This window comes from Ursus maritimus, unplaced genomic scaffold (genome assembly GCF_017311325.1).
Source record: "Ursus maritimus isolate PB19 unplaced genomic scaffold, ASM1731132v1 scaffold_1, whole genome shotgun sequence".
In the NCBI taxonomy this organism is placed as follows: Eukaryota; Metazoa; Chordata; class Mammalia; order Carnivora; family Ursidae; genus Ursus; species Ursus maritimus.
In genome coordinates this window covers 33,905,680-33,932,929 of record NW_024423343.1, presented here as the reverse complement: position 1 = coordinate 33,932,929, position 27,250 = coordinate 33,905,680, and the positions used below count along the sequence as shown (strand labels likewise).

The window sequence follows — 27,250 nt, the reverse complement described above, 5'->3', positions numbered from 1 at the left end:
ACACATGTCATTCCACTGTTCAATGAACCTTACCCAGAGAGTTTAAAATTAACAAGCAAAAAAAATCTCAAATGCAGACATAAAAGACTTAAGTGTGCCTTTTACCTGTTATGGGGTCAATATCCTAATAAATACTAGTTGAGGTCCAATCATACTCCTGGTGACATGAGTGTATTCCCATTGAGTTCAGACCTAGGTGGGTCTGTATGGGCTTAGAAAGTTTTTCTGAGGTTCAGAATGCCCAGGTTCTCCCTAGGGATCCTCAATTCTTTGAGATAGTACAGAGTCAGCAGAGAGGACTCTAAATTCTCCTTCCCTGTCACCTCTCCAGTTCCCCATCCCCCAGGCTGAATGATAGGCTTGGGGGAGGTTTCTGCTGCCCTTCTTGGTTCCCAGATTCCCCAGGAGGCAGGACAGTGTTACTCTCCTTGATTTTCTTTGTGTTGCTCATATGAAGACACTTCTCCATTACTGCATGCCTGGTGCCCATCTGCTCTCTGTATGGGGCTGCTGTCACCACTGTGGAAGGTGTTGGAAGTATCAACACCAGGCTTCACCCTGTGCAGGTAAGAGCACATTGTAATTTTCTCACTTCTTAACTTTTTCTTTTTAACCAACACTGTGTTGACTGTGCTGCCTGGAGCTTCTAGGTTGTAATCAGGTAAGTAGAAGCTTTGGATGCATATTGATCAAGGTAATAATACCTAAGTGATTTAAAGAAAGTTGGAAATCCACATTTTATTAGATGATCATCTTTTTTCTTACTTTTCTACTCAAATGATAAGCATGATTATCAAAACATTGATTGATGTCTATGTGACTATAGGCTGGAATAAATATTGTACACAAGATATTATTCATAGAATAAAATGTCAGAGACGCACAAGATAAAACTCAGGATTATTCCCTGTGGCATAGGAGGTCTTGGGAGTAAAATTAGAACTGAGGCTGTCTATACCAGAGCACAAGCACAATCATTTCTCCAAATCTTAACTTGAAGCTGGAACACAGAGGCTGATTTTAAGAGAACTGTGACATGCGTTAGCAGAAAACACACCGGCTCCTCTGTCATTGTCACAGAGAAGGGAGATAGAGAACTGGAGAATCATAGGTCCAAACCCACCAGTACTGTGGGTTCTTCCAGCAGGAGGAGCCCAGAGGGTCTCTGGGTTTCACAACATGAGAATCAATTCCAGGAAGGTCAGCAAAGGCCAAGGACCCAGCAGAATTTACTAGAATGTCTGGGAAGATCACGCAAGATAACACTCTGAAATCTAGAACAGGGCTTCCCAAACTTTAATGTGCTAAGAATCATCTGGGAGCTTGTTAAAAATACAGATTCTGAGTCAGGAGGTTTGGAGCAGAGGTCTGAGGTTTTGCACTTTCTGCAAGCTCCCAGGTGGAACCAACACCACTGGTCCATGGACTTCACTTTAAATAGCAAGGATCTAGGACACAGACCAAAATCTTGGATCTTTGAAAGTAGAACTCTTTTGAGCCAACACAGAAGAATTTAAAGAAAAAAGTAAAGTGAGGTCAACAGTAAATAGTCTCCAAATTAATCAAAATGAGGTGGCCCCATGGTCAGAATTAAGCTGGACAAGATGTGGAGGTGTTCAAGAAAATTGTTTTTGAAACTTACACAGACTTTCCTTATAATTACTGATTTCCGGAGAATTCTTACTCTGGGAATAGAAGCTACACACTGTTAATTCCCAGTTAGAAGGACCTGAGCATCTGAGCTTGAGAGATGATTGTAATGATAGAATATGGCTTCTGAGTCACCTCCTCCAGAGCAGCATAGGAAAAGGGATGCTGGCCATCTCTGAGCCAGGGGAGGGGTGCTCTGCTCAGGGACTGGGTTCCACCATGATAAGGGAGGTGCCAGATGTGGACTTTCGGGAGGGGTGGTGACAGCAGAAAGGCCTGTGATCGTTCATTCATGTGTCCTTCTAGGAGAGGATTGCCAAGAGCCACGGCACCCAGTGTGGGTTCTGCACCCCTGGGATGGTGATGTCCATGTACACGCTCCTTAGGAACCACCCGCAGCCCTCGGAGGAGCAACTCCTGGAAGCCCTGGGAGGTAGGGCTGACATGGAAAGAAACCACCACCTGCCTGAGGCCAGGCGGGAATCATGCTTCAGGCTGCTCCACCCCACTCACAAGGTCATCCCAGCCCCACTCAGGGGCCCTTCTGGTTGTTTCTAAAGTAGCTACGGCTCACCCAGGAGCAGGTAAGAACGGCAGAGCACTTGCTGGAGAGGTCACATACCCATCTTGACACCTCAGTTCTCTCTCCAGTGACTTATTTGGCTGCCTTCACTGGAGCTGTCATAACAGAGTGCCACCAACTAGGTCAGTTAAAACAACAGGAACTTATTCTTTCACGGTTCTGGAGGCTACAAGTCTGAAACCAAGGTGTCAGCAGGGTCGTGCTCCCTCTGAAGGCTCTAGAGGAGGATTCTTCCTTGCCGCTTCTTTGCGTCTGGTGGCTGTTAGCTGTCCTGGCATTGCCTGAGTTATAGATGCGTCACTCCAGTCTCTGCCCCTCTCTTCTCATGGGCTTCTCCCCCGTGTGCCTGTGTCCGAATTTTCCTCTTCTTATAAGGACACTAGTCCTTATAAGGGTTAGGATGGACTCTAATCCAGTATGACCTCAATTTAGCTTGAGTATATCTGCAGAAGTCCTGTTCCAAATAAGGTCTCATTCATAGGTTCCAGGTGTTTGAACCTCAACATATCTTTTCTGGAGAACGTAGTTCCACCCACAACAGAGCCCTTCACATATTTGAAAGGATGCTTTAAATTTTGCAATGGGTTTAAGTTACTACAGAGAAGTACCTACTCATATCCCTTTTGCAGGATCAATAAACACCATTTTCAGGTGTCAACAGTGTCTAAACAAGTTACCTGTTAAATATACAAATTCTTAAATTGAGACCTGAAGGTGAGCACAGACACACTCTCGTAATCTGCGAGTTGCTGGCAGTTGCTTCCTTTACGCTCTTGGCCCCATTACAGAAAACCATATAGTGCCTTAGAACTGGCCTGTATTTTCTTGTTTTAGGATCCCCTGTATCTTACATAGATACATGTTGAGTGAATGAATAAACTAATAGATGAGTGCAAGTGAGCTCACTAGATAGATGACCATCTTCTTTAGGACAGAGAATAAAACTGGAACTGACATGGTGGGAAGGTTCATATTCTAAGAACAGGAAAAAAGCATTGAACAGTCTGGCAGCTATTTAAACATTCTCAAAAAAAAAAAAAAACAACCTAGGTCTGTTTTAACTTTCGAAAGAAACTAGTAAAAATAAAGCCTACTGATAAGCACGTTTCTTCTCTGATAGGTAATCTATGCCGCTGCACGGGGTATCGGCCAATTCTCGCAAGCGGAAGGACCTTCTGTGTGGTGAGTAGGTGACTGGGGACACCCTACAGAGCAAGAATGACAGTGACAGCTGGTCAAGGCTGGGAATGTAGGGGTTGAACTGTTTAGATCATCTAAACAGACTATAAGTGAGACTGTAAGTGAGTCGGTTCTAACTGACTCATGAGAATTTTAGCTACTTGATGAGGACGGGGTGAAAGCTATGCCACCTCTGATGTTCCACATCCCACCACAGAGGGCAGTCCCGTGATCTCACCAGGCATCCAGATATCCTCCATGGCTAGTTAAGCAAGGCTTCAGGACAGCACAGGTGGGAGGACTCCAGCAAATCCAAGGAGACAAGTAAAGGTGTGGAATTTGCTCTGGGGAGGCAAGGTTAGTTCCAAGAATTCAGACTGGCTGGTAAAGTGTCAGCAGGTAACGAAACGAAATATGCAGAGTGGAATCCAAAATTCAACCCCAAGTACAAGAGCACAGGGAGTTTCCTTCACAAAATGGGGTGATGGATGCCTGGGTGGCTCAGTCAGTTAAGTGTCTGCCTTCGACTCAGGTCATGATCCCAGGGTCCTGGGATGGAGCCCCACATTGGGCTCCTTGCTCAGCAGGGAGCCTGCTTCTCCCTCTGCCTGCTGCTCCCCCTGCTTGCACTCTCTCTCTCTCTCTCTGACAAATAAATAAATAAAATCTTCAAAAAATAAAAATAAAATAAAATAAAAAAATAAAATGGGGTGCTTCACAGGCTGCTGTGAAGATCAAATGAGAAATCATGGGCAAAGCATGTAGCAAAGTTCCGGCTGGCACTTAGTTGCTACTGTTTACTGACAATGCTGTTGAGGCAGTGTGGATGTGGGCAGTACTGGCCTTATACCCTAGCAAGGGGAACTCCACATTTGGAAGGGTCCCTTGCTGGTCCTCCTCCAGCCATTCTCAGGAGACCATGGAGCCAAGGTGACTTGCTTACTGGATGCTTCACCCTTTTCTAGACCATGCTCCAGATATGGTCTTGACCCCATTCCCAGGCCTGACACCAACCTCTTCCTGAGCCCATCTTCCTAGAGCAGATCATAACAGCCAGTGTGTGTACCTCTAGGTTAAAGGGGAGCCAACAACTGGCTGTTTCTGGAAAAAGTGGATGGAGCTGATACATTCAGGCCAGGATGTTCACACAGGTGTTTGAGGCCCCTCAGTTCAGAACAGAGCCAGGGTGGGAAGAGGGGTGCAGAAGACCAAGACCGAAGCGTCCATTTATACTCTTGCCCTAGCTCCACAAATGGCAGGGGTAGGCCTGGAAGTGGACCGCAGGTGTATCCCTCTCCCCAGAGCCAGGCAGGTCCCCAGTAGGTGCATGTCCCAGACTTCCACTGCCACACAGGGGAACCAAAGCTGTTAAGCTGAGAAACAAAATGAATAGCTTGTAAACCCATTAAATTGCCAATGTAAGTGAAGCACTTGTCAAATATGAATAAAGGAAGTTAAAGGAAACCTCTCTCTCCCTGGAATATGGATGTTATCCACCTTTCCAGGCACAGACTCTGGGGATAAAGGCAAAAATGTGGTCTGAGACCCACCTGTAGCCAGCTAGCCCCAGGGACTTTAATGGGTGAAAGAAGTTGGGCCCCAGTGGGAATACCTGAGGCTCACATCTACTAGCCCAAGAGAAGACGGGCTGTTTCTGTTGTAGTTGACTCATGGCCCATCATGGACACTCTCAGAGCTCTGAGTAAGAGAGGAAGCTCCGGTCACTGGGCCCAGATGGTTTTGCTTTTTGGACAGAGTTAGGAAGATGGAAGCCTGAGGCATTTGGGCAGAGAACTGGGGTATCTGAAAGAAAGTATTTTACTAGATACTAAGGAGAAATTATTTAAGGAAGAAGACAGAAGAGGTAAATTTGAAAGAAATGGGAAATGAAAGAACCAATAAATGGAAACCTGCTGTAAAATTCATCAATCGTCCATTCCTTCCCAGTCAGTCCCATGCAGATCCCAAATGTTTAGAACACCTGGTTCCAGAATAGATTTTTTTCTCCATATTTCTTTATTTTTTTCTTTTCTTTTCTTTTGTCTTAAAAGTCCTTGTATGGGGCGCCTGGGTGGCTCAGTTGTTAAGCGTCTGCCTTCGGCTCGGGGCATGATCCTAGAGTCCAGGGATCGAGCCCTGCATCGGGCTCCTTTGCTGGGAGGCTGCTTCTTCCTCTCCCACTCCCCCTGCTTGTATTCCCTCTCTCACTGGCTGTCTCTCTCTCTGTCAAATAAGTAAATAAAATCTTTAAAAAAAAAAAAAAGTTCCTTATATAAATGATAACATTCAGTGTTGCTAAATCTTATATATGTTAGAGAATGAATAAATCATCATTGTCCTGAAAGGTATCATATCAATTAATTCTACCACTAGGAATTCACCTATGAAAAAATTTAGAGACGTGCACAAAGCTATCTATGTAATGAACAGCAATGTTCATTATGTTATTTATAGTTATACAGTGTAGGAAAAAAACCTATGTATAACAATAGCAAATCTTATGAATATATTATAGAATAGCCAGAAGATGGACTATTATATGGTCAGCAAAATTATATTTTAAAGACATTTTAGATGTACTATATGTTGGCTAATTGAATTTAAATTAAAAAAAATAAAGTCATTTTAATGATACAGGAAAAGATTCACAATATAAATGAATAAACACATAAATGAGCAAATAATAGGCAAATAAATGAATAGAAAGGAAAAATAAAAAGTATATTGTACTATAAATATAGTACAAATATGTAATACATAAAAATATTATCAGTGGAATTGGGTAATGACAGTTTCTTTTATGCTTCTTTATATTCTTTATTATTATATAGATTATTGTACTACATATTTTTGTATATATTATACACCATATTATATATTTCATATAGTCTATATTATCATTTTTTAAAAATATTTATTTATTTATTTATTTATTTATTTATTTATTTATTTGAGGGAGAGAGAGAGAGTGCACACACACAGAGGGAGAAGCAGACTCTCCACTGAGCAGGGAGCCTGATGCAGAACTCGATCCCAGGATCCCAGGATCATGACCTGAGCCAAAGGCAGATGCTTAACCAACTGAGCCATGCATGTGCCCCAATCATTCTATTTTTGAAATAAAGCAAAAGAAGAAAGATCTTGTAATTATCCCTGTTCCAACAGAAACCACCAAAAATGACTTTAAAAAGTCTGGAGTCCCATTTAAGTTACCAAGCCTTCCGAGGCACACACCCATTAACCTATTCCAAAGTTCTTCCTCTGAAGGCATTTCACTGTCCTAGGAGTCAAATGGCTGTCAACAGAAAGGAACAGGAAAATGCTGCTTGGATCCCGGAGGAAATGATTCTTCTTCACTCCTCAGGGAAAGTGACGTGAGTCCCTGTTTGTTTCGTCCTCTCCCTGAGAGTACTGCTTAATGCTGGCCCAGTGTTAAAACTTTGCTTCTAAGTGTTGATGGTCACACTCCGCATTACTTTCAAATCCCTAAAGCACATGCACGAATAAAGCACTTTTCATTTGGAACCTGGTAACACAGTGATTCAAAGCCAGGCTCTGATTTTCCCCTTCAGTCTCTGGAAGGATGAAACAAGAAAACATAAACCCACTCAGACAAGAGGAAAAGACCTGCCCCAACTATGATGAGTCCCATCCTTGGGTGGGAAAGGGGTTTTGTGCCCTGCCCCACTCAGGCAGAGCTGTCCTCTATCACCATGTCCCCTCCTTTGCAGAGAGAGGGCACCGCAACCTCAGGAAGGAAGCCTGTCCAAAGTCACATGGTGAGGACATGATCACCACAGCTGGGAAGTCTAGCCGGAAACATTGTAGTCTCTGGCTTTGCTCTCTGAGAGATACTAGTTTCCAAAAAGGACCCACTGCCAAGTTCTTAAAACAATTACTTAGAGAAGTTGGAATAAGGATAAAATAGAGTCTGCTCCCTATAGACGAGGAAATCTGAAAGAACAGAGCTGCCCTTAGATGACACCAAGCCAGTCATCCCCCTGCTGTAACTCTTTTTTTTATAATAGTTTTTTATTATGTTATGTTAGTCACCAACAGTATATCCTTAGTTTTTGATGTAATGTTCCATACTATTTCTATCCCGCACACCTACCTCGTTCCCATTCTTGGCCTCCCACCATCACCTCATTTCGGTCTGAAGAAGATGGCAGTGAAACAGAGGGTTATTGCCACAGAAGGCAGGCTGCACCCCCCACGAGCATTTCACAGAGTATCAGTTTGCCTCAGGGGCGTCAATACATTCTCAAGTCCGATCCTCGATTTGGTGGCCTCAGTAAGTCCATCTGGGCAATATTTGGGCTCTGGGAACCACCTGATTCACTTTAACCAAACTTGAAAGAACATGATATTTAAACTGGAATGTGCCCTTATGTTCATTCACAGAAGCACAATTATAAAGTGGATCTAATGGTCACCAAGCTGCATGTCCTTTCCCTGTAGGAAAACACACATAGGAAGCCCCATTATAATGAGGTTGCTTGGTGAACATGGATGCAGAGCAATTAGATAACCTTAAGGGTAATACCATGGAAGACCCCTCTCTTCCACCAGGGTAGACCAGCTGGATGGCAGGTATCCGCCCCATGACTCTCCTTCTCTTAAAGCTGCGTTAAGATCTTCTATTTTTAATTCCTGGCCTAACACCTTTTTGGGGGAACTTTCAATCCTCAGATCTGATTCGTATTGTTTTTTTACATTTTCATTCTCACACACTATCTTTTTCCTAGGTTTTAGAGACACACCACATTATTGCCCCCAGGTCAATTCTAGCTAATGCAAAAACTGATCATTCAGATGTTGGCCTGTAATTCCTCAATCTGGGGTCTTACTAAGAATCTTTACAAGGAACAGTTGCAGGTTTTCCTTCTGGAACCTGGGAAGACCCCAGAGAAATAGAAAAAGAGGGGGAGTGTTGGACAAATGTCAATCCATTTCACAAATTACCCTTCAAAATATGCACTATTTCCATTTACCTTTAGAGAGGTTAAGTACCTTTCCTTTGGGAGCGTCAGGAAGCCAAGTTGTGGCAGAGCTGAGAGTGAACCCAGATCTGCCCCTGATGTCCACCCATGCTCTTCCCCGCTACACAGACCTCTAGCTCTGCTTCCTGTGGTTCTCCCGGTTTGCTGTACCTCTTCAGGAATCCTTTCTGGGAATAAGTGTTTCCAAAGCTAAAACAGATCTCTTTCAGACAAGATTAGAGTTTGGGTAACTTTCCACTGTGCTTTAGTTTCCTAGTTGGTAAAAATGGAGCTGATAGTTTACATTCTTTATATAATTTTCGTGAGGACCAAACAAATTATTAATTATTACATTAAATAATGATGTAAAAGCACTTAGAGTGTAAAACTCCATAAATGTTTGGTGTTAAACTTAGTGAGGGTGGTTTATGCATAGTCATGTATGTCTACAGTCATTTTTAACTTCAGGACTTCTCAGAGCCTTTAGCATTTTGAATCCTGACTTGACCGGTGAGAGGACAGTGACTAGGGCACAGTGGAGATGAGTCCCCTCTGATAGTTTCTCATATACTGCCTTGGTGTTGCGCAGGGGACTCTTCAAACTATTTCGGAGAGTACCCTTTTCCTTAGTATATTAGGGGCAAATCAGTATTTCTCTTACAACAAAATTCTTATTTAAAACTTTGATTTGTTTTGAACTATTTCCTATTATTCTCATATTAACAGAGTAGGAGAATTATGACTGTGTTCATTTTGCCTAATTAATGTAAAGAATTACAATGCTGTTTCTGCTTCAACTGGGCTGACAAGGCCATCTTCTGCCCTTTGTAAAGATTTGCACAGAGTTATTTGCGGAAGACGAGTTCCAGCCCTTGGACCCTACCCAGGAGCTTATATTTCCCCCAGAACTCCTGGTAAGATAAGTTGGGTGCTTTATGTGTTTGTTTAAATGTCACTGGTTATAAACTCAGTTTTATAAAACCACCCTTTCCTTCCTGTGAAGTTGTCAAACTGTGGAAATATTTGATCACATCAAGAAGCCTGTCCCCACCCAGCTCAGCAAGCCCTCCCTGGCTGATGCTGTGGACACACTCCCTGAAGCCTCGGCTGCGGCTCGTTGTTGAATGGCTTCGTCATTACTCCCATCGTTGTCATCTGCAGCATGTCTCTGTTCACTGTCCTAGCCATCCCACTTTGCTCAGCTTCTCACTTGGTCTTCTAACCACACTAGTATATTGACCGCAAGGAGCACTTCCAGGGCCCTCCCCATGCCCTACCCTTCCCTCTATCAGCATCTCTCTCTCCTCTCTGGCATCCAGTGGTCCCATTCTATAAAATACCTATTTCTGAAGGGGTTCTGATGTGTTTATTCACTCATTCGACAAATATCAATTATCCAGCAACATGCCAGGCACTGTTCTAGGTACTAAATATACAGCAAGGAGTAAAAACTAACATAAAAACCCACCCTCAAAGAGTTGTCATCTGCTAGGAAAGACAGGTAATAAGCAAGATAATAGATAAGAGATACAGTGTGTTAGCCAGTGAGAAGTGCTAAGAAAGAAAAAAATAAAACTGAGAAGGGGACTAGAATACTGGCCAGAGAAGATTTCTCTAAGAAAGTAACATTTGAAAAAAGTCCTACCAGAAGTGAGGGAGCAGCCTCAACAGTAGGGGAAAAGCAGTCTAGACAGTGCACACAGCAGGTGCAAAGGGGCCAAGGGTAGGAGAATGCTTGTGCTGATCAAGGGGCAGAGCAGGGTGCAGCCTGGCTGGAGCACAATGAACAAGGTCAGAAAGCCACTGGGAAACAGACCACAAGGACTTAGGCTGCTGACTTTTACCCCACGAGAAATGAGAAATGATTAGGGAGGTTGGACAGGGGAGGGGAAGTTTCCTATTAATGTTGTAAAGGGATCTGGGATCGTTCTGGCTGTTGGGATGGGAATAGCCTGCCAAGGGGCACAGGAAGGAACAGCAAGCCATGTCAGGGTGCTAGTGATATCCCGAGAGATGATGGTGCTGGACCAGGCTGCCAACATGTAGCTGAGGAGAGTAGATTCTGGATATATTCTGAAGGAGAGCCAACAAGAATTGCTGCTGGATGTGATGTGGGGTGTAGGAGAGGGAGAGAGGTCCCAGGCTGACTCTGGGACTTTGGGCAGCTGGAAGGGGGAGTGGCCATTGACAGAGAAAGGGAAGACCTCAGGAAGAGCAGGGTATTTTTTTTGGTGGGGGATCCTTTTGGGGGGCTTCAGAAAAGATGGGATATGAGGAGCTCAGTTTGGGATATGTTAAATCTGCGATGCCTATTAGACATCTCAGAGGAGACATCAAGTCTCATTCAGATCTAGAGTTTGGATTTCAGAGGAAAAGTCCAGGCTGATGAGGTTAATTTAGGAGTATTAGTATAATTATGATTTTTAAGGCCATGTTACTGAATTGTGTTCAATTAATCTATACTGAAGTGTCATTGACAGGTGCCAGCCTATTTTGTCACTTGCCTGCAAAGAGCTACCTATTTTAACAAGTCTTCAGTTAAAGAAGTAAATATCTAATTATGGAAATACAGGCATTAGTCAGTGGGTATAGTGAGTATCTTTTCGGTCAAGTGGACCCCAGGACTCCTGCAAACTCTCTGGAGGAACGTACCTTCCTCTGGGATCCTGAGGCAGGTGTGCCCACGTGCATACATACTTGTCCTTTGCACTTAGAGAATGGCAGAGAAGCCAGAAAAACAAACCCTGATTTTTCGTGGAGAGAGGGTTACTTGGATCTCCCCTGGCACCCTCAAGGATCTCCTGGAGCTGAAAGCCAAACATCCTGAAGCCCCTCTCATCTCGGGCAACACCTCACTGGGTGAGTGATTACAGCGTTTCTCCCGCCACCATCAGAGCCAAGCCCAACCTCCCGTCCCCTACTTTGCTCTCCGTCTAAAACACTACTTTTTAGGGATAAAGCCTCAACCCTTAGAATAAAAAGATTATAATATAGTAGTGCATTATAAAAATTACTATAGAAATAATTAGATCATTATATCATATGATATATAATATAAAGTACACAATATGCTATTTGGGTCAGGAATATATGTGATATATATCATATGATATAATGATCTAATTATTTCTATAATTTTAGATATAAATAATATATAAATTGTATATATTATAATAATATAAAAGCATAATACAAATATCGTATTATAATATAATAAAATGGTCTCCAAAGTTGGATGTACCTATACCCTGGGAGTATGTAGCATGACCCCCTGAGATGTGGAGAAAAAATATTGGAGTTTTTTTTATCATTTAATTTATCTTGTCTTTTTTTATTTTGTTTTTGTTAAATAGTGAGTAGATATAATAGAAGTTTATAAAATACGTATGGGTATGCTAACAGTGCACACCCAGTTATCACCTACACCCAGTTTAACAATGAGAACTTTACCAAAAACTTTGAAAGCCCTTTGAGCCCTCCTAACCACATTCCCTTCCTTCCCTTCCTCTCAGAAGCACTCATTAGTCTGAATGTGGCGATGGTCAGTCACCCTCTTGTTTTTACAATTTTACCACGTATATTTGCGTCTTTAAGCAAGATGTCATTTACTTTAGTGTATTTTTGAACTTCACATAAATAGACTGACGCAGTATTACTCTTCTTCTATTTGCTTTGTTCGTTCAATATTCTTGACCTGAAATACACTCATAGTGTTGCAGGTAGCTGCTAGATTCCATTGTGTGACTGTGTATAATTTGCTCATCCATTCTACTATTAAAGGACGTGCAGTGCTTTCCAAGTTTTGGCTATTATGAATATTCTTTTTTTGTTCTTTTTTATTTTAATTCCAGTATAGTCAACATACAGTGTTGTATCAGTTCCAGGTGTACAATATTGTGATTCAACAATTCTACATGTTGCTCAGTGCTCATCGTGGTGAATGTAGTCTTTAATTCCCATCACCTATTTCACCCATCTTCCCACCCACCTCCCCTCTGGTAACCATCAGTTGTCTCTCTCCTTTTTTTTTTTTTTTTTTTTTTGCCGTTGCACATTTGTTTTGTTTCTTAAATTCCACATGTGAGTGAGATTATATAGTATTCATCTTTCTCTGAATGACTTATTTCACTTAGCATTATACCCTCTAGCTCCATCCATGTCATTGCAAATGACAGGAGTTAATTTTTTATGCCTGAGTAATATTCCATCGTATCTATATGCCACATCTTCTTTATCCATTCATCTATTGATAGACACTTAGACTGTTTCTGTAATTTGGCTATTGTAGATAAGGCTGCAATAAACATAGGGGTGCATGTATCCTTTTGAATTAGTATTTTTGTATTTGGGGGGTAAGTACTCAGTAGTGCAATTGCTGGATCGAAGGGTTGTTCTATTTTTAACTTTTTAAAGAACCTCCACACTGTTTTCCACAGCGGCTGCACCAGTTTGCATCCCCACCAACAGTGCACAAAGGTTCCTTTTTTTCCACATCCTCACCAACACCTGTTGTTTCTTGTGTTTTCGATTTTAGTCATTCTGAGAGATATAAGGTGATATCTCACTGTAGTTTTTATTTGCATTTCCCTGATGATGAGTGATGTTGAGCATCTTGTCATGTGTCTGTCAGCCATCTGTATGTCTTCTTTGGAGAATGTCTGTTCATGTCTTCTGTCCATTTTTAATTGGATTATTTGGTTTTTGGCTGTTGATTTGTATAAGTTCTTTACACATTTTGGATACCAACCCTTTAGTGGATATGTCATTTACAAATATCTTCTCCCATTCAATAGGTTGCCTTTTAGTTTTGTTGTTTGTTTCCTTTGCTGTGCAGAAACTTTTTATTTTGATGTAGTTTCAATAGTTTATTTTTGCTTTTATTTCCCTTGCCTCAGGAGACATATCTAGAAAAACATTTGTTTGGTAGAATTCACCTGTGAACCTCTCTGGTCCTAGACGTTTGTCTGTTGGGAGTTTTTTGATTACGGATTTAAATTGCTAGTTACTGGTCTGTTCAAATTTTCTATTTCTTCCTGCTTCAGTTTTGATAGGTTATATGTTTCTTATTATGAAAATTCTTATATATATCCTGGTTCCAATGTGTAAGCACTTTCTAAGAACCTCCCATCCATTCTGTTTTCTATTTTTATATACATATAATGAATGTAAAAATAAGTAAATACATGTACTGGAAGAGCATCCTTATAAATTTACTTTGCAGGGTATATAGCCACTGCTTTTACATCTATATACATTTATTATCAAATTTTTTTTAAATTAGTATCTGAATATTTTTATGAGAAATTTTCAATGCCAAAAAAGGGCATTTTCTCTTTCCTAAATCTCTCTAAAATATACATATTTACTTTTCAGGTCCTGCAATGAAATCTCAAGGACATTTTTACCCAATTCTCCTCTCTCCTGCTAGGATTTCTGAGCTCAGTATGGTATCCAAAACAAGTGATGGTGAGTTCCTGGTATTCTTAGTAAAACGTTACTGAACCAATCCCTGCACAAAGCTTACACTTGCCAAGGAGCTTGGAACCTACTTACACATTTGTCTTGTCTGGCCTATTTCTAACTCTTCATCATTTTTCTGATGTGATACAATATCCCCACCATAAAACCTTACTATCAAAAGCTTTGCACAGCATATGAGGTATTCAGATGACATCATTCAAGGCCTTGTAGTCACCTGCAGGATTCTTGCCTGTAAAATGCCATGGTGACCTAAAGACAAAACATTTGCAGTGTAATTTTGATGGGAAGACAGCAAGAGAACTAGTATTATCCATCAGTTGAATGGTCAGTTTCTAGGAGGGAGGATGTTTGCAAGGAGAAAGTAGGAGAAATATTGTATGGCACTCAAGTGTTACTTATTTCATGTGGACAGTGGTAAGAGGTAAAATGAGACAAAGACCTGCCCAGGCAAGCACCCCAGTCACTTACAACGTCCTTCAGGGCCCACTACATGCAAATACTACTGCATCAGGCAAGGTGGTACCCACAAAGTAGGAAGAAAGCATGCAAGACTTTGACTTCGGCTGCACAGCAAACCCTTGTGGGGTGTGACAAAAAGAACCTTATTTTACTCCTTTCCTCATCCCCCAGAGCCCCTAGCATGTAAGCACATGCATATAAGTGCTCTGTTCAATGACTGACAAGTGAATTGATGGGAAAAAACGAATGAATGAGTGGGTCAGGAACTTGAATTTGGGATGCAGTAGTAATGATGACTTTCTTAGGCAGCAAGGAGATAGACTGAACTGAAAGCTGAGTCAAGACTGACTTGTAGGCCATTGTGAGCTTGTAGGCATCAATGGTAGGCAGGGGAGGGGACCCGCCTTGGCTGTGTCACTGCCATCCAGGAGTCCTACCTTCCTGGCTCCTAACCGCCATTAGCCAAAGTCAGACTGTGCGGCAGACCGGCAAGCATGCCCTTCCCCGGCATCGTCCTACCCATTTGCCAGGGAAGGGACCCTTCCTGGTTTTGCCTGGCACTGGGGCTTCGCAGCTCCAGCCTCGGGAATGACTCAGGTAGCACACCTGAGTATAATTCAGAAAACAAGGGGAATGTGCTTAGATTCACTTGAAATCTTGGTGAGAGCAGAAGGGAGAGAAGGGGAGTGGTAGAATGGGTGGATTGGGAGCAGAGGTAACCAATATAAGCAGGAGGTTAAGGCAGGAGAAACATTCCCTAATCTGCACTCCACCTATCATTTAGCCCAGTTTTCAGACTTCTCTATCACCCCAACCCTGTCCTCAAAAAAAAAAAAAAAAAAAAAAAAAAAAAGTCTTAAACAGAACAAATAAATGAAAATAAGCTGCTGTGTTTGAAGGAGAGGGGAGACTTTTCACCATCCCACTATCACTGAGCACCCCCCCCTTATGTCTGTGCCTGAAAGGACCCTTCAGAGCACAATTCAGATTCCTCAGGGTTACCCAGATCCCTCATTTTTAGGAATTCCTCATGAGGAAGCCAAGATGCAAAAGAAGAGTAGATTTGCCCAAGGTCCCCAAACTGGCTGGTAGCCAGGCCACCAAGCCACACATCTCCCATTTCCAACTGAGAACTCTTTTCCTTACTTGATGAGCCTTTCCCCATCCCCCAGGCCCACCTGGGGGCCTGCCCACTTGGTTGTTGGAATGCACTGCTCAGTTTGGATCTGCAAACAAAGTAGAGCCAGATTCTGAAATCTGAGGAAGCTATACGCCTTCCTCAGGCCTTCTTAAAATTAAAGTGTGAGTACCCTCTAGTGGCAGAATGTTCCTTCAGGAACATTTCCCAAGATTCTTAAATTTTTCCTAAGGCCCAGAAGAATGCCAACACTGGTGGAGGGGGGGTACATCGGAGCCAGATGTGTGTGTTCCCCCTTCCCAGGGCCCCTCCATGGGAAATAAATTTCTGTGAAGGCTTATGTTTGTTTAAATTTTGCATGCTGATCTAAATCACGTACATGTTTGACGCAGCGTACACTTTTCCCCTCAAAATCTTTAGTATAGTAAGTGCTCCAGAAAGTCCCTACCTCTTTATCCTCTAGACCCATGCACTCTGAAACACATGATGTCAAAACAAAACTCACATTCTGAGACTCAAAGTCGAAGCTCTTTCCAATTCTATTGGAACACAGGCTAGGTTTTGTGACCAAGGATGAAATAAAACATGAATAGGAATACAGTAAATAGAATTTTCTCAGTACAGCCGTGTGAAGCCTAGCACAAAGTCAGGGGGTAATGTGAGCAATGGAAATACAGCAGAGCAGACAGCCAGCCTTTTACTCTCCCCTGGTGCTGAACTGCCCTCTTTAACCTGTGTCAAATAAGAGATGGTCACGCTGGTCTGTACGACACTTCTGACCTTAAAATAATAATAATAGTAATAATAACAACAATGTCTTTTTGTTTCTGACTTCTTCCCTACTAATAAGGCTCTGGGTCAATAGGGTGGGAGGAATTGCATGACAGGAAACAATCTTGGACTTCCCAGTGCTTCTGAAAGCAAAAGTGTGGCCAGGATTTTTGCAGAAGTTGAAGACCAAGCTCCAATGGACCCTGTGGTGATAGGAAGCAATGAACCATCATTAATGGGTCTGGGATGGACTCCGATGTTACAGAGTGCCTTTTATGAAACACTGGGCAGCAACAGGGTGAGGATTCTAGGTTGAGACATTCTAGGGCAGAGAAGAAGTTGAGTTGTCTTTAGGCAAGATTTGCTTCGTATAAGGATAATAAGGAACAGATAGTGGTTTCCCTAATCAATTAGGTTAGCTGTGATTATTGAAGCTGCGTGTATGTTATGTGTTATGTGGTATGTTGGTAGGGGTGGGAGAAATACTGTGCCAAGTTAATATTTTTAATATTGATAAAAGATAAAGCTATGTGAGAGGGTAAAATATTCTCATCAAAGATTAATCCACTAGTTGGGGCGCCTGGGTGGCTCAGTCGTTAAGCGTCTGCCTTCGGCTCAGGTCATGATCCTGGGGTCCTGGGATCGAGCCCCGCTTCGGGCTCCCTGCTCAGTGGGGAGCCTGCTTCTCCCTCTCCCACTCCCCCTGCTCGTGTTCCCTCTCTCACTGTGTCTCTCTCTGTCAAATAAATAAAATCTTAAAAAAAGAAAAAAAATCTTAAAAAAAGAAAAAAAGATTAATCCACAAGAGAAAAAAACAAAGCCTAGCCTGCGATCTGATGAAAACAGGCTAACTAAAGTTAGAACCCAGCCCTGGAAGTGATGTCAAATCAGACTGTATACGTGAGCAATTCATCCTACAAATCCAGGGATGTCAAGGATTAATTTTAAAAGGCCGACTAAGTGATCTCCCAACGGTTTGGGTGACTTCTTCACTTTCAAAGATTGATCTGAACCCTTTTCATCCCTATTGTAGGGAAACCCCAGAGCTGGTGCTAATAGCCTGCCAATACTCACAAGTGTGCATTCAACACCTCTTAATTTTAATTACTTCCTTGTCAAGTAGCAAACAGCATTGCCCCAACCCTCCTGCGTGCTCTCCCATCACTTCCACTTCCCTGGCCACTCCCTGGGGACCCCGAATGTCCCCACACCCAATAACGCCCAACGTAATATCTGGGGAAGCTCCTCCAGGAGCTGTGTTCGTTCTGAACGGCCCTCTTGGAACAGGTTGTCAAAGATTTTGAGCATCAACGCTACCTGTGGAGGTGCAAATCGGCAGTCAAAGCATTATTGATTATAGACAATGATCTAGGAGATTAAAAGTCCTTCATCATTATTTTAATACCACCAGATTTATTCCCCTTAATCACAAACAGCTTTGCAAAGTTTCACTACAGTCAGTCAGGAAGGGAAAAGTTCTAGTAGGGTCTGCCACCTGCTAGTTGTCACTGTCATTCCTACTTTCTAGCCTCTATTTCCTTGCATTTGTCTAAAGAAGAGTATAGACCAGCCCAGGGGCTCCTCCTGGCTGCACAGAACTACCTGGGGAGCCTTTGAAAAAGCCCCATGTCCAGAAATTCCAACTTAATTGATCTGGGAGTGAGGTATCTGTGAGGTTTTGAGTTCCCAGTGGTTCTCCGTGCAGCCAGTGTAGAGAGCCAACACACCAGCTGAACACGACCACCCCGGCACCCTGATTATAATTCAGTTGCTCCTCCCATGTCACCTATAAAACCATTTTGCTTCCTAGGACTGACAATAGGTGCTGGCTGCAGTCTGGCCCAAGTGAAAGACATTTTGGCTGAGCGAGTTTCCGAGCTTCCAGAGGAGAAAACTCAGACATACCGAGCCCTCCTGAAGCACCTGAGGAGTCTGGCGGGCCAGCAGATCCGGAATATGGCAGTACGTGCTGTGGACCAATCTGAGACACACTGCACCTGTTTCTTAATCTCACTGCAGTGTTGAAATAAGCACTGGCAGAATCAGTATGCAAAAAGGTCTCAGCAGATAGAAACAACAGGCACAATAAATAAATACTTAATATTCAACAAACATTATTAAAAATATATTTAAAAGAGGCCTCTAAGTCAAGTTCAACATAATAGCCAGGTAGCAATGCGGGTGGGCAAAGGAGGCCATAGTTTTGCTAATTTCATGATGAGACTATTTGTCTTATCAAAGAACCTAATTCAGTTTTAGGCTGCATTAACAGAGGTATAGTACCTAAACTAAGGAGGGTAGCATTCCCTACTCCATACTGTTCAGACTGCAGCTGGAGAATAATGCTTAGGTCTGAGAGTCACACTTTAAAGTCTGGCTATTTTTGACTGCAGAAGAAAGAGAAGAGACACGGGTTTTCAAAAAAGGCATGCTCCCAAATGGTGTGTTAGAAATCCCTGGGCTATGAAGAATCGAGGGAGGATATATTTCCTTTGAGAAAGCTCTTCCTATGATTCCTCCTGTCAAGAACCCTGACTAACACCTAACAGCCTGGCGAGGAGATGGTGGCAGGAGAGTGCGGGGTTGGAAACCATGTCAGAAAGAGGAATAGTGGGGGTTGGGACAGTCAGAGGGATCGTGAGCACTGCCTTCAAATGTGTATAGACTCATGAGGGCAGATGGGATTGACTTCATATAATCACAAAGGGTAGAGGTAAGACTGATAGGGCAAAGTCCAGGGAGGCAACTTCAGCTCAGTGAAAACAAGAACTGGTCCTCACCCATGTTCCAGCCCAGACCACAGCAACCTAAGGTGGTCACTGGCCCAGTGACCTGGATGGCCAGTCATTTCCCTCCCAAGTTCTGAGATGCTGTAGGCTCGACCAGATCCCAGAAGAAGAAAAGGGCAGCTCTCTCTTAGTGGTGTAGGTGCCCAGAGCCCCCACACGCCCACGTTGGGTTGGGCATGTTGCAGGCAGTGTTAGATGCGGGACAGCAGCTCTGTAGCAGGTACCACAGCCACCTGTGCTGTGGCCGAGGTTGAGCAGCGGGTGGTTCAGAATGGGCTGTGGAGCCCAGCTCCTTGGGTTGGAATCCCAGTCCTGCCCCTTCCTAGCTGGGAGACCGGGCTCAAGTTTCATAACTTCTCTGTGCCCCAGTGTCTTCATCTGAAAAATGGGGATAATGGTATCAATTTCCCTGGGTTGTTGAGCGAAGTGAGTCAATGTGTGTGAAGAGGTAGAACAGACCGAATGCTGTGTGAGTGATAGTTACAATCAGTTCTCTCCCAATAAAGTAGCAGGTGGGAGGGGCCTCCCAGACAGTCTGAATGGAGTCCCTCTGCCAAGAAGACCAAGACTCCTTGTGACACTTTCACAGCAAGAGGACCTTAAGCAGGTGCCTGTGGGGCATAGGATCTGAGGGATAGAATGACCGAGGTGTTAACTATCTCTTCTTAGTCCTTAGGGGGACATATTATAAGCCGGCACTGCTATTCGGATCTGAATCCAATTTTGGCTGTGGGCAACGCTACCCTCAATCTGATATCAGAAGGTAAGCTACCGCAGAACATTCTGAATGGCACCTAAGATTTTCTATCTTTCTTTTAAGGTCTCTGGCTCTTAATCCACCATGGAGAGGGGCGCCTGGGTGGCTCAGTCGTTAAACGTCTGCCTTCGGCTCAGGGCGTGATCCCGGAGTTCTGGGATCGAGCCCCAGCCCCACGTCAGGCTCTTCTGCTGGGAGCCTGCTTCTTCCTCTCCCACTCCCCCTGCTTGTGTTCCCTCTCTCGCTGGCTGTCTCTCTCTCTCTCTCTCTCTCTCTCTCTCAAATAACTAAAATAAAAAAAAAAAAAGTCCACCATGGGGAATTCGGGCTCCTGGAGGAAGGCACACTGATGCGAGGGAGTGGCCAGTGCTTTCTGCTGGCACCACACCTCCCACACACACAGCAGTCACCCCAACACAGCCGTGTGACAGCCAGGGTGGTGTGCAGAGACTGAGCTGAGGGCTCTCTGCTGCCTGAGGACTGCTCCCCACTCCTCTTCACCCCACCCCTCTCAGTTGCTGTGTGTGAAGCCACGAGTCTAGGGAGGACACTCTGTAGATACCACAGGCCCTCTGGGGACAAGAGGAAGGGAATGATTAATTTTACATGCTGGCTGAAAACATCATTCCCTTGGGGCCATTCCATGCAAAACTACCCTTGTCTCCCTGGAAACGCTCATCTCCCTCTGTGCCTCCGCTGCTCCAAGGATGCTGACACGCCCCTTTACTGGGCACTAACTGTGTGCCAGGCTGCGCGGGACATCTAACACACAGCCTGTCTAGTCCATCCAGCCACCCAGCTGAGGCCACGCGTAGAGACAGACACGGGATGGGAGCCATTGTCTGCAACAGGCTGCCTCCCCGGGGCCTCTGCTTCTCCCTGTGATCACTCCTCCCCATCCCTCACCCACAACCCATCACATACCCACTCCTTCTGTCCACCCCACTTGGATGGCCAGCCATTTACTTTTCCTGTGGGCTACTGGACCCAGGGGCTAGGGTGCAGGGAAGCAATCACAGTCTGCTCCCCACATGACCTTTGGGGGTGTGTCTGACCAGGAATATATCACAGGTCATGTAACCCTCCCAAAGGGTTTGTGGGCCTTAATATGATCCCATCCCTAACTGGTGGGAAGTGTTGGGAGAGGCTTTGTGCAGTGGAAAAGCTCTCATGTCCCTATTCAGCTTTGCATGGGGCCTGCCTCACCCTGGCCTGGCAATGTCAGCCATTTTCCTGAGTCCTCCCTGCCTGTGGTCCAAGACAACCCCAGCCTGACCCCCAAAGACCAGGAAAGAAGCAGCAAGACTCTGGAGCCTCAGGATAGCAAGGATAGCCTGGCCCTTCTACTACACTAATACTAGTAGTGCTAGTAGTACTAGCACTACTAGTAGTGGTGCTCTTCTGCCGGGGTGTCGGTTGTTACCTTTGGCTTAAAGTCTCTGTTTTCCCAGCTTTGCCCAAGCCATCTCCACCCCGAGCGCAGCCTAGCTCCGGCAGGGCTGGTAGATGAGCTTGCGGACCCAGCGTAGGACAGGCCAGCAAAGGTCAGGAGGGGCTCCTTTGGGGTGCTCCTGCCTCCTTGGGGGCCACCCCTACATTACAGTCAGCATCTTGCTGCTTTTGTCAGGCACAGAACCCACCTCAGACTCTGGGCTGTGGTTTGATCTCCTCATCGCACTGTTCTGCAGCCACAAACCACTTTCTATAATGGGGGGAGGAAGGCAGGTAGGTAACTGCTCTGACCACTAAATTGTAGCAGTTGGGCTGAAACGAGTTTTTGTGAATTGCTCGCTTCCTTTTAAGCGTGTAGGTATCCAACAGCAGCAGCAAGAGCAAAAAGCAAATGTAATGATTTGAGCTCTGCTACTAGTGGGAGTAAGCCCTGTCTCTGCCGAAGCTGAGCCCTTACCTGGATCATATCACTGAACGAGTTAGGTTTAGTCAGCCAGCATCTGCCTAAGTGTGACAATGGCACAGGCCTAACCGGCCTTGGAGGTGGCAGGAGCCCCAGCACACAGAGCATGCGGATGCCCTGGGCAGACGAATGGGGAACCCTGGGCTCTCACACACGCAGACCGCTGCCTCACTCAGGCCAGACGAAGGTGCCCTTTTCCTCTTTGCTGCTGACATTTAAGAGTACAGAATACTCCGGCATTCCTTGTTGCAACTGTGCAGAAATGTCATTTTCTTCAACAGAAGGTACACGGCAGATTCCTCTAAACGAACATTTTCTTGCTGGGTTGGCAAGTGTAGACCTTAAGCCAGAGGAAATTTTGGAATCTGTGTACATCCCTCACTCTCAAAAGGTAAGAATTCTGCTGGTTGCTTTTGAGAGTTGTTTTTCCCTTTTCATAACTGGATGCAGTCATCTTTAGAAATCTGAAAACAGATGGAAGGAAAATAACTCTGCCCTGAAAACCTGTTTCCTGTCCACTGTGGGCTGGCCCAGCACTAAAGCCCTCACACACCCTCGGGCAAGCAGCTCTGGGGTGTGGATTTGGGGTTGTTGTTTCAGCTGTGGGGTGGGGCCCACTGAGGGCATGCGGTTGTGCTTCCACACCCCTTTGTGTCTACAGACCAACTCTGGGAGGCAGAAATTAAAGCTCTCCCACTATGGAATGAGCTTCTCTGCCTGACCCACAAAGAGGTGGTAGCTGGGCCTGGGCCTCCCCACTTCCCACTCTAGCTAACTCCAACAGCTCGTAGGAACAGAGGGCCTCCAGATGTTTGCTAACACAGGATATCTGGGGTTGATGTGGCCACCCAGCTGGCTATGGCGTGAGTCCTCTGTCCTCACTCAATGTTCCGTCTCTCCCCAAAACCATACCTGAATCCAAGAGGACAGTCTCCCCAGAGAGAGGCAATTCCACACACACACACACACACACACACACACACACACGCAATGATCAAAAGCCAGGAGTTAGCTTGGTTATTGCAGGAAGTCTTATATTAAGTAATGTTTTCAGCCATGGGTGACCTTCATTTATTTTTCCTTTGCAATGGAAACTTTGAGATGTGTTCTAGTCAAATGTGCATCTGTGTAAAGGCCCCAGACAGAAAACCAGGCCGACTCAAGAACAGCGCCCTCAGTGGCCTCACAGATGGAAACATACTTGAGACACAGATCATCGCCATTAACCCCATCTCAAAACATCCACAGTCACGGTGCCAAAGAGCCCAGTGGGACAGCCATCACCCTCCTGACTCTTGTTCCTGATACAAGATTCCCTAGTCCACTGTCAGAAAGTTCTAGTCAACTCCTTTGTGACCTTTGCAAAGTGGAAACGTAGTCGTTCTAGAAACCGAGAAATGTGGTGGGTCTGTTTGACACTGTAAGCAAATTGCACTTAGAAGCACCTGTGCTGGGAGGGCTCCTCTATCCTCACGAAAACAGAGGCAGCGGGAGACTAGAGGGAAGAGCTCCTGGAAGCAGAGCACATGGACATGATCCAGGCATCTGGGCCTCGGGAAAAGTGCACGGTTGTCCGTGTTCCTTGAGGGTCCTGGGCACTGGGGCTGGGCCTTTGGGAGGACGCCATTCTCATTTTGAATGGGAACACACCCGACTTGTCCTCTACTTGTGCCGAGTGTCTTTTGTGTCCCCTTAGATTGAGTCTAAGTGATGAATTAGTGGCGCCAAGAAGCAGAAACCATGCTCTTAGCTTTGACATGTCAAACAACCCCAAATGGTTCTTGTCTCCACAGTGGGAATTTGTGTCAGCCTTCCGACAGGCTCAGTGCCAACAAAATGCCTTGGCCGATGTGAACGCTGGCATGAGAGTCGTCCTCAAGGAAGGCACAGACACCATCAAGGACCTGAGCATCGCCTACGGAGGGGTTGGGGCCGCCACAGTCAGTGCACAGAAATCCTGCCAGCAGCTCGTGGGGAGGTAAGCAGCGAACCCTGCACCCCAAAGGTGAAATTTGACATCAAAAAAAAAAAAAAAAAGGTGGTAATCTGGCTCTGGCCAATGTTGTTAAAAGCCCTGGGAAGATGGAAACTCCTATCTGTAGAACCACGGCTTGTTCTTTCTGTAATTTTGCTAATAAATGAAACCTCACTTGACTTTGGTTAACAAGGTGCCACGCCTTGGGTGAGGGATACAACGAAACTGGCCCAGGACCACACGCACACCGGCACTCCAGCAGACCCACACCAGCCGGGGGCCCAAGGGCACCTATTGCTGCTGTCGCTGCTCGGGGGCATTCGATTTCTCCCTCAATAAAGGCCTGTCCAGTTCCTATGGAATTGTACCTAATGACCTATTTGTTTAATGCCTGGTTCCAGCATGGTCTGGCTCTTGAACGTGCTTGGTTCATGTCGCAATGAAATGGCCCCATCGTCACCCTGCCATGACTCTCAGGCCACTCGGTACCTGGATTTTCCTGAAGGGCTTGGTTAGGCGATTTCTAAGTTCCCTTCCAACTCATAAAAGGAGACCTGGGGTTTTCTAAATGGTCACTATCCAATATCTAGCTCATGCTGTGAGATTGAAACTGCCCTTGAACTCGTCCCGTCCCTGCCTCCAACCCCACCAGGCCCTGGAATGAGCTGATGCTGGAGGAAGCTTGCAGGCTGCTTCTGGAAGAAGTCTCCCTCCCAGGCTGGGCTCCAGGGGGGAAAGTGGAATTCAAGAGGACTCTGGTGGTCAGTTTCTTCTTCAAATTCTACCTAGAAGTTCTGCAGGAACTGAAGAAGCTAGTAAAGTTTATGCCTGTAAGTGCTCTGGCGTTCCTGTCTCCTTGCAGCCAAATGCTCCCAGCTTTTCCACTCCTTTTGCGACCTGTCTTGTGGGCAGCCTGGGCTATTACCTGTCACCTGTTCTGAGTCAGGCCTTGTCAGTTCCCAGCCATCCATCCCCCTGGAGGGCTACTACACGAGGCTCGGGATGCCAGGCTGTCTGCATTTCTCAGACACTCACTGCGTGCCCTGAGCAGCAGGGCATCACGGCACCCCTGCCTGCAGTGTGCAATTTCCTTTTCTTTTCAAATCGACTTTACTGAACTATAATTACATATAATAAAATGCACCTATTTAAGCTCAATGAGTTTTAACAAATGTGCAAACCCACATAGCTACCCTCAAACAAGGTATAGAGCATTTTCATCACCCCCAAAAGTACCTTTTGGCCCCTTTGCAGTCAATCCTCCCAGCCCTGCCCCCAGGCAACTTCTGATCTGCTTCGTGGCACTAGAGATTAGGTTTGCCTGTTCTGAAATTTTATATTCAATATAAAAAGTAAGATAAAACTTTATTTTAAAGAAATACTAAACTTTATTCATATGCAAATATTTAAGTGGCTTCTTTCTAGACTTTCTGATTATAAACTTCTGGAATAAGTTAAGCAAAGTAAAACATTCTCTTTCTCTCACTCTCTATTTCCTACCCTGACTACCTTGTACCCCCTGTTTCCAACCACACCCCAACACTCTTCACGCCACCCAAGGTGTCCGAGTTTCGTTTACTCAGAGGTACACCCTCATCAACCACATGCACCAGGGTAATTCTTGCCGCGTTTAATCTCTGAATCAAGACACTCGGTGTGTTTCAGCCACCTAGAGAGCCTTCCCAATTTTAGTGCTGAATTGTTGTGTTGCTGAGAAAAAAAAAAAAACAGGACGTGGGCTCTTTTGTGTTTACCCAGCTCACTGAAAGGCCTCTCCATCCTCAGGGTGACTCAAGGATCAGATTCAAATCAGTCAGTCCAGTTCCTCCTTAGATGGAAAGGGAGGGAGGGCAAGACACCCTCAAGAAAAGGGAGATCCTGGGAGGTGCTGTGGATTTTGGTCCTCTAAGCTACCCCAGGCTTGCAATTTCTTGGATATTTTAGCCAAGTCATTTTCAACACACCTCAAAGCCCAGTTTAATCATAGACTAATCAGTTCGTCTTTATTGTTTTGAATTGTCTCTCAGGACAGCCATCATTATCCTGAAATTTCAGACCAATTCCTAAGTGCTCTAGAAGACTTCCCCATCACAGGATCCCAGGGAGTCCAAAGGTACCAGGTCAGTGAGTATAAAGTAATGGAAACCTAGAAACTAAGAGATAAGCTATAGCTGTGTGAACAAAGCAAGCACTGCAGAGTTGTGATTTATAGTTCTGACTTTCTAGTTGTTGCTGGTACATTGCCCTTTGTTAGACCAAGTCAGGGAGACACTGGACCTAGGATCAGGCCTGACTACCACTATCCACACTCGAGGCTGAACCAACCTGGAATGGTTTGACCATCTGTCCAATTGATAATCTCCTCCAACTGATGTTCTTTGGGCATTTGTTTGAAGAGTACCTAAGCCAGGTGTGGGGGAAGGACTGAGCAAGACAGTAGCAAGTTTCAGCCTCCAGCCCTGATTGCAAATGTCTGATCTCCAGTCAGCAAAGCAAGAGCCCTGCCGGCACCTGAACTGCCCCCCCCTTCTTGAAGGACAATTTAGAAAGTATCTATTATTATCTGTTAGCACCCAGCCCCTTCCCCCACCCCATCTACACACACAGATCTTCCCTGAGAAGAGTTCCAGAGTAAACACTTTCTCCATCGCCTTATCCTCCCAGTGATGTTTTTTGGGCCACTTACAGGGGCAGCCAAGGCACCTTGGTCTGGATCTGGATAGACTCCACTGCCATTTGCTCTCCTCCCCTCCACCCTGCCCCAGGCCCTGTTCAAGTTGATGCTCAAGCTTTTGGCTTAGATTTTGGTCCCCCACCATTGGGATTTATATCACTTTAGGCTTCATCATCATGATCACTTTACGTGTGAACAGTTTGGTCATGAGAAAGGTAAGAAAGCAGGACAGGGAAACCCTCTGAATTCCAGGAAAAAGCAGTTCAGGGGCGTGACTTGAAAAAAGAGGATGCCAAAAGGAAAAGCTAGGGCCCCCTGTCACCTACTTCACAATTCTGCAAAAAGGTCGGCATTGCCACATAACTCACAGGACAATTCCCCAGTCTAGTTACATCATTAAATTGTCACATTTATCATCTGACCCACTCCAGTGTTTGTTGCCTGAGGGTGACTGATTTCTCAATCCTGAATCAGGAGTGTTGGTATTTGGCCAGGCCACTTCTGGAGATTCAAGTTTTCCAGGGCAACTCTTGTCTCCCTCTGCAGCGTGTGGATTCTCACCAATCCCTCCAAGATCCAGTTGGGCGCCCCATCATGCACCTATCAGGTCTTAAACATGCTACAGGTGAAGCCATATTTTGTGATGACATTCCAATGGTGGATAGAGAACTTTTCATGGTTTTGGTGACCAGTACCAGAGCCCATGCAAAAATCATGTAAGTAAATGGAAAGCTTTCAAAAAAAAAACTTTTAAAAGCACACCTGCAGTTTCCCACAGAAGAATGTGCCTGTTCTGCCATGTCCTAAGCCCAAAGAACCTAAAATTGAAAGAATAAAGAAAAGGTCACCATCCCTAAGAGGAGGAAGGGAGGGTATCTGGAAATGACCATTAAGAAA

At 44.9% G+C, this 27,250-nt stretch overlaps 1 protein-coding gene across 1 annotated transcript in view; it reads left to right on the top strand.

Moving 5' to 3' along the window:
- Positions 1-27,250, top strand: part of LOC103659946 (aldehyde oxidase 2) — a 77,975-nt gene that overhangs the window by 6,491 nt on the left and 44,234 nt on the right. Inside the window, exons 3-16 of the mRNA XM_040636568.1 lie at positions 458-566; positions 1,957-2,083; positions 3,354-3,415; positions 6,697-6,786; positions 9,228-9,308; positions 11,109-11,253; positions 13,768-13,860; positions 18,054-18,205; positions 19,702-19,795; positions 21,986-22,095; positions 23,498-23,682; positions 24,332-24,509; positions 25,707-25,799; positions 26,900-27,069. Of these exons, the coding sequence (XP_040492502.1) occupies positions 458-566; positions 1,957-2,083; positions 3,354-3,415; positions 6,697-6,786; positions 9,228-9,308; positions 11,109-11,253; positions 13,768-13,860; positions 18,054-18,205; positions 19,702-19,795; positions 21,986-22,095; positions 23,498-23,682; positions 24,332-24,509; positions 25,707-25,799; positions 26,900-27,069 (1,689 nt within the window). The remainder of the gene's footprint in view (positions 1-457; positions 567-1,956; positions 2,084-3,353; positions 3,416-6,696; positions 6,787-9,227; positions 9,309-11,108; positions 11,254-13,767; positions 13,861-18,053; positions 18,206-19,701; positions 19,796-21,985; positions 22,096-23,497; positions 23,683-24,331; positions 24,510-25,706; positions 25,800-26,899; positions 27,070-27,250) is intronic.